This window comes from Hyla sarda, chromosome 1, assembly GCF_029499605.1.
Source record: "Hyla sarda isolate aHylSar1 chromosome 1, aHylSar1.hap1, whole genome shotgun sequence".
Classification (NCBI taxonomy): Eukaryota; Metazoa; Chordata; class Amphibia; order Anura; family Hylidae; genus Hyla; species Hyla sarda.
This window is the reverse complement of record NC_079189.1, coordinates 272,087,395-272,100,410: the sequence shown is the minus strand read 5'-3', so window position 1 is coordinate 272,100,410 and position 13,016 is coordinate 272,087,395. Positions and strand designations below refer to the sequence as shown.

The window sequence follows — 13,016 nt, the reverse complement described above, 5'->3', positions numbered from 1 at the left end:
ATATTTAGTTTGGAGGGGCACCCAGCTCAAGGGCAAGGTCCTGGTTGTTCCAAACTTCTTTCATTTAAGAATTACGGCAGCTATGGAATCTCTTTGAATCTTTTAGTGCAGCAGAATTTCTTTGGTACCCTTCTCCGCATCTGTGCCTCCATACAATCTTGTCGCTCAGATATACAGGCAATTCTCACATGTCAAATCAACAAAATTTACCACCGCTGGACTACAATCAAGGTGTAGAAACATCTCACAGATGATCAGGAGAAATGGGAGGCCCCCTTTTTAATACATTTGCAAACATTTTAAAACTTTTTTCACTTTGTCATCATAGTGTATTTGGTGCAGAATGATAGGGGAAAACTTGATTATTTATGTTATTTTAGCACAATGCCACAACATATCAAAGTGTGATAAAAAAACATGAAAGGGTCTCAAAACGTTCCAAGAGATATAAACATATATATATATATGCAAGATAAACTCGAACTGTTGCATAAACAATATTTTACATACTGAGTACCTTGGCTATTACGTACTGTATGTGTGATTGAGACAAAGAAGAAAGTAGAAACATTTACGGTATGTATTTATTTTAAAAAAAAACAAAAAAAAAAATCCTTTCACAGTATAAATTTTTGACCAAAGGAATAATTTTTGTCCCTGTTTAATGAGCCATCATATCTGAAAAAGACTTGCTTAAATGCAAGGCCTGCCTTTGCAACCATTTTTATTATTGTGCCATAAAAAGGTAATATTGTAATGGGCCTTGACGAAAAAATTTCCATAAAAGGGAGTTAACTACCAGTTCCACACAAATCAAACCACTTTCACTGCTATCTAAAGATGCAATCATGTAGCTGACCATATCTTTGTTATATGTTAGTGCTGTGCCGATGTCCAGAAAAACAAATTTTAAGCCATAGGCAAGCAAGATATTTGGTACACTGGGGTTGTACCTCTCCTTCATCTTTTTAGCCACACCTCCTTCATCTTTTTAGCCACACCTGGCCCAGCAGAACAAGGTGCCCCTCAGGGCTGTCATTAGGAGACCACTACAAAATCTCACAAAGGTGCAGTAACTCTCTCCTGGTCTCTGACTAGCTTCCAAGTTACTGTGCCTGCACAAGACTTCGGTGTGGCCTCTTCATAATGTCAGGGGCGGCTCATTTTGCTTGGCCAGGAGTGGTACAAAGATGAGGGAAGTGTTAGAGGGCACGTCTTCTAGATAGCAGTGTAAGCAATTTGTGTGGAACTGGTGGTAAACACCCTTTAAAATGTTATTGTGCAGACTCAGTTGTTACCATGGAAATGCATGAAAAGTAACAAACAAATCCTGTATAGACTGACCTTGTAGTCTTACTTTTCCAAGGAGTAATCCTTGGAAATTTACTGAATGTCCTCTAATATAAACTTGGTAGAGACTGAACAAAATACAACTAGAGGTTCAGATTGCACAGGGTTTATTACTTTTTTCCAGATTATTGGAATGTAACAACATATTTCATAATAGATGTATTGGGAGAGTAAAAATGTCTTAATACAGTCTAGTTAATTGCAGGGTTTCCATTATCTAGATCCCAAAAAATCATCTCCCTGAACATAACATACATTTCTTACCAATTGTGCACACACACAAATTTACCGTATATTAGAGTATATATTTCTGTAGAACCTTTTACTACATCATCAGCTGAAAAAATGGTTATTAATAAGTTTCTACTATACCTGACCATTTTGTTCCAGTAAAGCTCTGCTGTTTCCTGGCAGTCCTTGTCCTTATTAACAGGTAAGATCACATGACAATTTTAGGCCAGCGCCTTCCGTAGTGACATATTGTGTTATTACAGCACATGGCGGCTGTGGAAGTACACTCCACAGACAATATATCGCATGTATACTACATAAAAGTATAGGACTTAAAACAGTCAGGGACCAACAGAGCAGGCATGGAGCATAATAGGTAAGCCATGTATATTGTAAAAAAAAACACTTTTTTTACATATAAATTTACAATATTATCTTAATTGGAGAAATGCAAAAGCATCCAGCTTGTAAAGAAAAGTTGGTTAACATTTTGTTACTGTGGGATTTTCATTCTAACTGGGAGAAAACAAAAGGCCTACACGAATACACAAAATACACTGACAATGTCTTAATAGTTTAGTCCCTGTATAAAACAAGTTAGGTGCTTAACGTATTGAAGGTTTCAATTTACAAGTATAATTGAGGTTGGCATCAGTTTACTACAAAATGTTTGCGACAGCAGTTTCACTTTTGTGGGCAAATATACTCGTTGTTAATCATCGTTTTACTTTAGCATCCTCTTTAATGCGCCACATCATCAGTTCCATACAAGAGCAGGCATCTTCACTAGAGTCATGTCCCTCCACTTTGAAAAGAAAGACAAAAAAAAAAAGGAATAATTAAAATTTATGTAAGAAATACAAAAGTGTAACAACAGTAAAACATATCCTTTATTCCAAAAGCCTGAAAGGCTGCTCAGCAAGGAAAAAGCCACTTCTCAAAAAGCGTTTGCAAAAACATATAGTGACAAGGATCATACTTTTTGGAGAAATTCTATTGATGAAATCAACATTAAAATGTTTTGCTTTAATAAGCATGGATATGTATGAAAGTAAAAGGTGGAGATTTGCAATTCAAAGAACACCATCTCAATTGTGAAGTACAGGAGTGGCACCATCACAAAATAACATGATGGAATTATGAGGAAGGAAAATTATGTGGAAATATTAAAGCAACACCTCAAAAAAAAAAAAATAAATAAAAATCAGCCATAATGTTAAACCTTTGGCGCAAATGGCTTTTGCAAATAGACAATCCCCCAGGCTTCCAAAACTGTTGCAAGATGGCTTACAGGGGTAGTACAATCTCATAATTTCTGGCATATCCATAGGATATGTGATAAATGTCTGATAGATTTGGGTCCTAACTCTTAGAACTGTGCCTAATGATGTGGCCACCACAAAGCCCTGACCTCATTTACATAGAAAATGTATGGACAGACCTGGAAAAGTAAGGGTGAACAAGGAGGCCTGTCTCAGTTACACCAGAATTGTCCGGAGGAACGGCCAAAATTCCACCTAGTTATTGTCGAAGACTTGTGGAAGGCTACCCTAAACATTCAACTTGAGATACACAATTTAAAGCATGCCTGTCACTTTAGGTAACTTTTCAGAATTCATAATTTCTCACCAGATCTATCCTCTGTATTTTCTCTGCTATTGCTTACAAAGCTTCCTTTAGTCCCTTGTACTATTGATCTATGCAAAGCTTGTTGATACAACAACACCCATTTAAAGGGGTACTCAAAATTATTTTTTTTTATCAACTGATATCAAAGTTATACAGATTTGTAAATTACTTCTAATTAAAAATATTAACCCTTCCAGCTGCTGTATGCTATAAAAGAAATTGTATAGTTATTTCCTGTCTGACCATAGTGCTCTCTGCTGACACATCTGTCTGTGTCAGGAACTGTTCAAAGCATGAAAGGTTTGCTATGGGGATTTGCTCCTATTTTGGACAGTTCCTGACAGACAGAGGTGTCATCAGAGAGAACTGTGGTGAGACAAAAGAACCATACAATTTTTTCTGTAGTATAAAGCAGCTGATCAGTACTGGAAGAATTAAGATTTTTCCACTGAAGTACCCCTTTTAACCCATTCAGGACCCAGGGTATACAGGTACGCCCTGATGTCCTGGGACTTAAGGACCCAGGGTGTACCTGTACACCTGTGGGAATTCCTGCTCAGCAGGCACCCAGTGCATACCCCTGGGGGGTCCTGAGACCTCCCCCCCTCCCATGACCGCGATCACCACAAATCGTCGATCAATTCAGATCTGCGATTTGTGGCGATTCTGGGTCAATCGGTCCCCGGAGAAAAAGGGTGATTGGTACCACCTCACGATCGTCCTGATTCATCGTCCTTTACCGGCCGACGAATCAGGATGCCTGCTGTGGGGGTGTCCCTAACGGCACCCGCTCTGCCCCTACTCTGGGGGGCGAGAGCGGGTGCCGGGAGTATGTACCTGAAGTGGTGACAGCGGCAGGCAGGATCCAGCGTGTGGAGCAGCAGGAGGTAAGGCTGGCTTTCTGCTGTTGCTTAGCAACAACTCCCAGCATGCACAAAAGGACATGCTGGGAATTGTTGTTATGCAACAGCTGAAGGCACAACTACAACTTCCAGCATGCCCTTTGGTAGTCTGTGCATGCTGGGGGTTGTAGTTATGCAACAGCTGAAGGCACATTTTTTCTATGAAAAAAGTGTGCCTCCAGCAATCGCCTAAGTACTACCCCCAGCATGCACAAACTACCAAAGGGCATGCTGGGAGTTGCAGTCAGGGCCGGACTGGCTTAGCGGGATACCGGGAAAATTCCCGGGGGGGGGGGGGGCGCTCACCCTGGGGCCAGCAGTATATAAAAACAGGTCAGTCTGATGGTGCCTAAGCAATTCAGGCACCATCAGACTGACCCGTTTTTATATATTCAGTGTGGCTGCGGCGCAGTGCGGTCGGGCCGCGGCGGCCGCCCATGCACACTGCGCTAGCATACAAGGGCCTGATACTAGTATCAGGCCCATGTATGCAGAGCAGCAGCGGCCACATAGTGAAGGAGCTATAAGCTCCGGCTTGCATGGTGGAGGGGGAGCTGTCAGCTGTCCCGCTCCACCACTCAGTTACCTTTCTCACGCTGCGGGCTGCGGCTGCTCCGTTCTTGAAGTGTCAGTGACAGCCGCAGTGACGCCATCCACGGCAGGCCGGCGCGATGACATCACACCGGCGCCCGGAAATCACGTCCCCGCGGCTGTTACTGACACTTCAAGAACGGAGCAGCCGCAGCCCGCAGCGTGAGAAAGGTGACGGGTCTGAGAAGTAGGGAAGCAAATGATAAGTGAGGGGCACATGTCAGGGGGGGCATTATATATAAGGGGCACATGGCAGAGGGGCATTATATGTGGGGGCAAATGACAGGACCCCCCCTCTCATGTGCCCATATAATGCCCCCCTGTCATGTGCCCCTCAGATATAATACCCCATGTCATGTGCCCCTCGCATATAATGCACCATGAGGGGCACATGATAGGGGGGCATTATATGTGAGGGGCACATGTCAGGGGGCATTATATGTGGGGGCACATGACAGGGGGCATTATAAGTGAGGGGCACATGTCAGGGGGGCATAATATTGTGAGGAGCACAGGACATGGGGTATTATATATAAGGGGCACATGTCAGGGGGGGGGCATTATATATGAGGGCCACATGGCAGGGGGGCATTATATATGGCGGCAAATGACAGGACCCCCCCTCTCATGTGCCCATATAATGCCCCCCCTGTCATGTGCCCCTCATATATAATGCCCTCTGTCCTGTGCCCCTCAGATATAATGCCCCATGTGCTGTGCCCCTTGCATATAATGCACCCTGAGGGGCACATGACGGGGGCATTAAATGTGAGGGGCACATGTCAGGGGGCATTATATGTGGGGGCACATGACAGGGGGCATTATAAGTGAGGGGCACATGTCAGGGGGGCATTATTTTGTGAGGGGCACAGGACATGGGGTATTATATATAAGGGGCACATGTCAGGGGGGCATTATATATGAGGGGCACATGGCAGGGGGGCATTATATATGAGGGGCACATGGCAGGGGGGCATTATATGTGGGGGCAAATGACAGGACCCCCCCTGTCATGTGCCCATATAATGCCCCCCTGGCATGTGCCCCTCACATATAATGCCCCCCTGTCATGTGCCCCTCAGGTTGCATTATATGTGAGGGGCACAGAACAGAGGGCATTATATATAAGGGGCACATGGCAGGGGGGCATTATATGTGGGGCAAATGACAGGACCCCCCCCGTCATGTGCCCATATAATGCCCCCGTCATGTGCCCCATATATATATAATATATATAATGCCCCCCTGACATGTGCCCCTCACTTATAATGCCCCCCTGACATGTGCCCCTCACATATAATGCCCCCCTGCCATGTGCCCCTCAGGGTGCATTATATGCGAGGGGCACAGGATAGAGGGCATTATATGTGAGGGGCACAGGACAGGGTGCATTATATGTGAGGGGCACAGGCCAGAGGGCATTATATGTGAGGGGCACAGGACAGAGGGCATTATATATGAGGGGCACAGGACAGGGTGCATTATATGTGAGGGGCACAGGACAGGGTGCATTATGTGTGAGGGGCACAGGACAGGGTGCATTATATGCGAGGGGCACAGGATAGAGGGCATTATATGTGAGGGGCACAGGACAGGGTGCATTATATGGGAGGGGCACAGGACAGGGGGCATTATATGTGAGGGGCACAGGACAGGGTGCATTATATGTGAGGGGGCACAGAGTGTTTTGCATTTCAGAGGTATAGGCTGGCATTTACCATTGTAGGTGTAAGTGAAGCATTTTTCTGTGTAGGAACACCAAATTTATTAAAAGGTAGACCATTTGATAAATTATGTTCAGGTCACATTTTCTGAAATTTCTCTCTTCACATACACTAAAAAGCTAAGTCTAAACCCTGCTTGCGCCTTTTTTGCACCATTTTTAGACACAAAAAAACAGTCTAAAGACAATTATACATGACGGCCATAGTGTATATTATAAGAAATTTTTGGGGTTGTATGGTTTTTATGGGCCAAAATAAATTACGGTATTGTATTCAGAGGGTGCATCGCAAGGTTATATTCAGAGAGCACAGTATGTGGTAGTATTATATTCAGAGGTTACAGTGTGTGGCGGTTTTATATAGAGAGGGTGCGGTGTGTGGCGGTTTTATATAGAGAGGGTACGGTGTGTGGCGGTTTTATATAGAGGGTACGGTGTGTGGCGGTTTTATATAGAGAGGGTACGGTGTGTGGCGGTTTTATATAGAGAGGGTACGGTGTGTGGCGGTTTTATATACAGAGGGTAAGGTGTGTGGCGGTATTATATTCAGAGGGTATGGTGTGTGCCAGTATTATATTCAAAGGATACAGTGTTTGGCAGTATAATGATTATTGTTTTCACATAGAGGATCAGAATGCGCTGACATAGTGAGGAGCCATCTGGGCGTCAAGTTCTGCTGAGTGAACATTTAGCTGGAACAAGTCCAGGCGGTATGTACCATCTGAATTAAATAAGGAAAGACTATAGAGAAGACGTCACCTGTAGTCACTGATATTCTTGTGTATTCTCCTCACTATGTCCTATCAGAGCTGGAGTCACTTGTAAGTTCTACAGTTATGATGAGTGAAACTACAACTCCCAGCATAACCTTACCACTGCTTAAAAAGGGGTACTCTTCTGGAAAAAAATTAGTTTTAACTGGTGCCAAAAAACTGTGGGCAACTAGGCAACTTTTCCTCAGGACAGATTTTGATAAATCTCCCCCAATGTCTGGGTGAGCCAGCAGAAACGTTGCCTGCAACTCTACACATGTTGGAATAAAACCCACTTTTTATTTTTTCTTTATAAAATTCGCTGTGGATTTGTGACCAGGGTTTCTACACTTGCCTGCACTCTTCAATGCATTCAGGTGCTGTTTTCTTGAAAAAACTATACATACACACACACACACATTATTATATATATATATATATATATATATATATATATATATATATATATATATATATATATATATATATATATAAATAATGCAATAATTTCCAGGGCTGGTTTTTGTCCCCAGTTCGGCCCTGGTTGCAGTAGTATGCCTCTAGCTGTCTCAAAACTACAAGTCCCAGCATGCCCTTCGGCTGTCCGTGCATGCTGGGGGTTGTAGCTTTTGCAACAGCTGAAAGCACACTGTTTGCAAAACACTGACTTTGTTACCTAACTCAGTGATTCACAACCAGTGTGCCTCCAGCTGGGAGTTGTAGTTTTGCAACAGCTGGAGGCACACTGGTTGCAAAACCAAACTCTCAGTGTTTTGCAACCAGTGTGCCTCTAGCTGTTGAATAACTTCAACCTCCAGCATGCACGGACAGCTGAAGAGCATGCTGGGAGTTGTAGTCTTGCAACAGCTGGTGGTTTGCCGCGCCCCCCCCCCCATGTGAATGTACAGGGAACATTCCCACGGGCGAGGGTTTACAGTGAGTTTCTCGCTGCAAGTTTGAGATGCAGCAAATTTTCCGCTGCAGCTCAAACTCCCAAAGGGAAACATACTCGCTGTAAACACTCGCCCATGTGAATGTACCCTAAAACACTACACTTACACAAAATAAAGAGTAAAACACTACATATACCCCTACACAGTTACCCCCTCACCCCAATAAAAATGAAAAACGTCTGGTACGGCACTGTTTTCAAAACGGAACCTCCAGCTGTTGCAAAACAACAACTCCCAGTATTGCTGGACAGCCACTGACTGTCCAGGCATGTTGGGAGTTTTGCAGCAGCTGGAGGCACCCTGTTTGGGAAACACTGTCATAGGGTAATTTTGGTATCGGAGGCAACTGTAATGCTTGCATCCGGGTCCGTCCCTATGCAAATCCCTAATTTAGGCCTCAAATGCGCATGGCGCTCTCTCACTTTGGAGCTCTGTCGTATTTCAAGGCAACGGTTTAGGGCCACATATGGGGCATTTCCGTACTCGGGAGAAATTGTCTAACACATTTTGGGGGCTATTTATCCTTTCACCCCTTATGAAAAGGTAAAGTTGGGATCTACTCCAGCCTGTTATTGTAAAAAAAATTTAATTTTTTACACTAACATGCTGGTGTTGCCCCATACTTTTCATTTTCACAAGAGGTAAAAGGAAAAAAAGACCCCCAAAATTTGTAACGCAATTTCTCCTGAGTATGGAAATACCCTATATGTGGACGTAAAATGCTCTGTGAGTGCACAACAAGGCTCAGGAGTGAGAGCGCCATGTACATTTAAGGTGATTTGCACAGGTGTGGCTGACTACAGCGGTTCTGACAAACGCAAAAAAAACAAAACAAAAAATAACACCCACATGTGACCCCATTTTGGAAACTACACCCCTCACGGAACGTAACAAGAGGTATAGTGAGCCTTAACCTCCCACAGGTGTTTGAAGAATTTATCGTTAAAGTTGGACGTGAAAATGAATTTAATTTTTTTTCACTAAAATGCTGGTGTCACTTTGCGTCCACACATTTATATACTCAAAAGAAATGGTGCTAAAAATTTTGGGGGGCTTTTTTTCCTATTACCCCTTGTGAAAATGAAAAATTTGGGGTAACACCAGCATTTTTTTGAAAAAAAATCAAATTTTTCATTTTCACATCCAACTTTAGCGGAAATGTGTCAAATACCTGTGGGGTGTTAAGGCTCACTGTACCCCTTGTTACGTTCCTTGAAGGGTGTTGTTTCCCAAATAGTGTTCTTATTTTGCTTTTCTGGCACCATAGGGGCTTCCTAAATGCAACAGGCCCCCCAAAAACATTTCAGCAAAATTTGCTTTCCAAATGTGACTCCTCTTCTGAGCATGTAGTGCGCCCGCAGTGCACTTGACATCCACAGATGGGGTATTTCCATACTCAGAAGAGGTGGGGTTACAAATTTTGGGGGGCGTTTTCTCTATTACCCCTTGTAAAAAAAGCAAAATTTTGGGTAAGAAACTGCATTTTAGTGAAAACAAAAAAATCATTTACACATCCGACTTTAACGAAAAGTCGTCAAACACCTGTGGGGTGTTAAGGCTCACTGGACCTCTTGTTACGTGCCTTGAGGGGCGTAGTTTCCAAAATGGTATGCCATGTGGGGGTTTTCTGCTGTTCTGGCACCATAGGGGCTTCCTAAATGTGACATGCCCCCCAAAAACCATTTCAGAAAAACTCACTCTCCAAAATCCCATTGTCACTCCTTCCCTTCTGAGCCTTGTAGTGCACACGCAGAGCACTTGACACCCACATAAGAGGTATTTCCTTACTTGAGAGAAATTGGGTTACAAATCTTAGGGGGATTTCTCTCTTTTTGCCCCTTGTAAAAATTCGAAAACTTGGTCTACAAGAACATGCGAGTGTAAAATACAAAGATTTTGAATTTTCTCCTTCACTTTGCTGCTATTCTTGTTAAACACCTAAAGGGTTTACACACTTTCTGAATGTCATTTTAAATACTTTGAGGGGTGCAGTTTTGATAATGGGGTAATTCATGGGGAATTTCTAATATGAAGGCCCTTCAAATCCACTTCAAAACTGAACTGGTCCCTGAAAAATTCCAATTTTGAAAATGTTATGAAAAATTGGAAAATTGCTGCTGAACTTTGAAGCCCTCTGATGTCTTCCAAAGGTTAAGACTTGTCAACTTTATGACGCCAACATAAAGACATATTGTACATGTGAATCAATGTGTAATTTATTTGGGATGTCCATTTTGTCCTTATAAGCAGAGAGTTTCAAAGTAAAAAAAATTTTTCATCAAATTTTGGGAATTTTTAACCACGAAAATGTACTATTAAAACAAAGTAGAATATGTCACAAAAATACAGTCTCTGAATCAGAATGAAAAGTAAAAGCATCCCAAACTTATTAATGCTTAAAGTGACAGTGGTCAAAAAATGCTCGGGTCCTTAACCCTTAAGGACGCAGGGTTTTTCAGTTTTTGCATTTTCGTATTTTCCTCCTTACCTTTTCAAAATCATAACCCTTTCAATTTTCCACCTAAAAATCCATATTATGGCTTATTTTTTGCGTCACCAATTCTACTTTGCAGTGACAGTCATTTTACCCAAAAATCCACAGTGAAACGGAAAAAAAATCATTGTGCGACAAAATCGAAGAAAATCGCTATTTTGTAACTTTTGGGGGCTTCCGTTTCTACGCAGTGCATATTTCGGTAAAAATGAAACCTTATTATTCTGTAGGTCCATACGGTTAAAATGGTACCCTACTTATACAGGTTTAATTTTGTCGTACTTCTGGAAAAAAATCATAACTACATGCAGGAAAATGTATACCTTTAAAAATGTCCTCTTCTGACCCCTATAACCTTTTTATTTTTCCACGTACAGGGTGGTATGAGGGCTCATTTTTTGCGCCGTGATCTGAAGTTTTTATCGGTACCATTTTTGTATTGATCGGACTTTTTGATCACTTTTTATTCATTTTTTAATGGTATAAAAAGTGACCAAAAATACGCTTTTTTTGACATTGGAATTTTTTTACGTGTACGCCATTGACCGTTTTATTTTCACAGTTTTATTTTTTTAATGGGAAAAAGGGGGTGATTCAAACTTTTATTAGGGAAGGGGTTAAATGATCTTTATTAACACTTTAACTTTTTTTTTTTGCAAGGTTCTAGCTTCCTTAGGGGCCTATAACACTGCACACACTGATCTTTTACACAGATCACTGGCGTGTATTAACACGCCTGTGATCAGTGTTATCGGCGCTTGACTGCTCCTGCCTGGATCTCAGGCACGGAGCAGTAATTCGCCGATCGGACACCGAGGAGGAAGGTAAGGTCCCGCCCGGTGTCCTGTAAGCTGTTCGGGACACCGTGATTTCCCCGTGCCGGTCCCGAACAGCCTGACTTAGCAGCCGGGATACTTTCGCTTCAGACGCGGCGGTCAGCTTTGATCGCCTCGTCTGAAGGGTTAATACAGGGCATCACCGCGATCGGTGATGTCCTGTATTAGCCGCGGGTCCCGGCCATTGATGGCCGCCGGGACCGATCCGATATGATGCGGGGTCACCACGTGACCCCGCTGCATATCGCGGGAGCCAGCGGAGGACGTAAATATACATCCTTCGTCGTTAAGGTGAAAATGGGCTGGGTCCTTAAGGGGTTAAAGACAATGTAACTGTATGTAAACTTGTTAGCCAAGGGAAAAGTGATGGAGGAATAGATCATTACCCCTTATATTTCACATTTTTGAAAAAAACTACCCCCACACATCTCAGTCAATAGTTTTTTTTCTTTAACCCATTCAGGACCCATGACGTAACGGTACGTCCCGACACCCTGGGTCTTAAGGACCCATGACGTACAGTTACGTCATGGGCAGTTCCGGTCCCTGCCGTGCGCCGGGCGGGGATCGGAGCGGGACGGCTGCTGAAATCATTCAGCAGGAGTGCCGTGCAAATGTCCAGGGGGGTCATTAGACCCCCCCATGACGGCGATCGCGACAAATCGCAAGTGAATTCACACTTGCGATTTGCGTGATTCCGGGTCATTACGGGTCTGTAGTGACCCGGTGACCCGGAATGTAAGGGGGATCGCGGGTGTCTAAGACACCCACGATCCCCCTGTAGCGATAGGAGTGAGGTGGCACGGGTGCCACCCCTCCTATCCCTGCTATTGGTGGTCTAGACGCGACCACCAATAGCAGATCGGGGGCGGGGGGGTTTACTTTCGTTTTCCCCGTCCTGCCCTCCCACAATAGGCGGGGCAGGACGGGGAAATGACGGGGACCGGCGCCGAAGATCCACTTACCGATCCGGGCTGGCGACGGAGGCAGCGGGCGACTGAGATCGGCGGGCGGCGATGACGTGCGGCTGGATCCGACGGAAGCCGGTGAGTTGCCTAGCAACATCTGGAGGGTACAGTTTGAGACCATTATACAGTGGTCTCTAACTGTAGCCCTCCAGATGTTGCAAAACTACAACTCCCAGCATGCCCAGACAGCTGTTTGGGCATGCTGGAATATGTAGTTTTGCAACAGCTGGAGGGCTACAGTTTGAGACCACTATATAGTGGTCCCTAAACTGTAGCCCTCCAGATCTTGCAAAACTACAACTCCTAGCATTCCCAAACAACTGTTTGCTGTCAGGGCATGCTGGGAATTGTAGTTTTGCAACAGCTGGAGGACCACAGTTTGGAGATCACTTTGCAGTGTTCTCTAAGACTGTAGCCCTCCAGATGTTGCAAAACTGCAAATCCCAGCATGTCCTAACAGCAATCAGCTGTCTCGGCATGCTGGGAGTTGTAGTTGCGTACCTCCAGCTATTGCATAACTACATCTCCCAGCATACATGTCGGCGATCAGTACATGCTGGGAGTTGTAGTTTTGCAAAAGATGGAGG

The 13,016-nt window shown here is 43.9% G+C and overlaps 1 protein-coding gene and 1 long non-coding RNA gene across 5 annotated transcripts in view; one reads left to right on the top strand and one right to left on the bottom strand.

Annotated features, from left to right (window-relative positions):
- Positions 1–1,555: 1,555 nt before the first annotated feature.
- Positions 1,556–13,016, bottom strand: part of REXO1 (RNA exonuclease 1 homolog) — a 388,039-nt gene continuing 376,578 nt past the window's right edge. For all 4 annotated transcript variants that reach the window (XM_056572388.1, XM_056572358.1, XM_056572367.1 and 1 more), the window contains one exon: positions 1,556–2,386. In XM_056572388.1, coding sequence (XP_056428363.1) covers positions 2,339–2,386 — 48 coding nt within the window. In that variant the 3' untranslated portion in view covers positions 1,556–2,338. The remainder of the gene's footprint in view (positions 2,387–13,016) is intronic.
- The window catches only part of LOC130368575 (uncharacterized), an 83,338-nt gene continuing 75,124 nt past the window's right edge, over positions 4,803–13,016 (top strand). The window contains exons 1-2 of the long non-coding RNA XR_008892511.1: positions 4,803–4,874; positions 7,052–7,136. This is a non-coding gene — a long non-coding RNA (uncharacterized LOC130368575). The remainder of the gene's footprint in view (positions 4,875–7,051; positions 7,137–13,016) is intronic.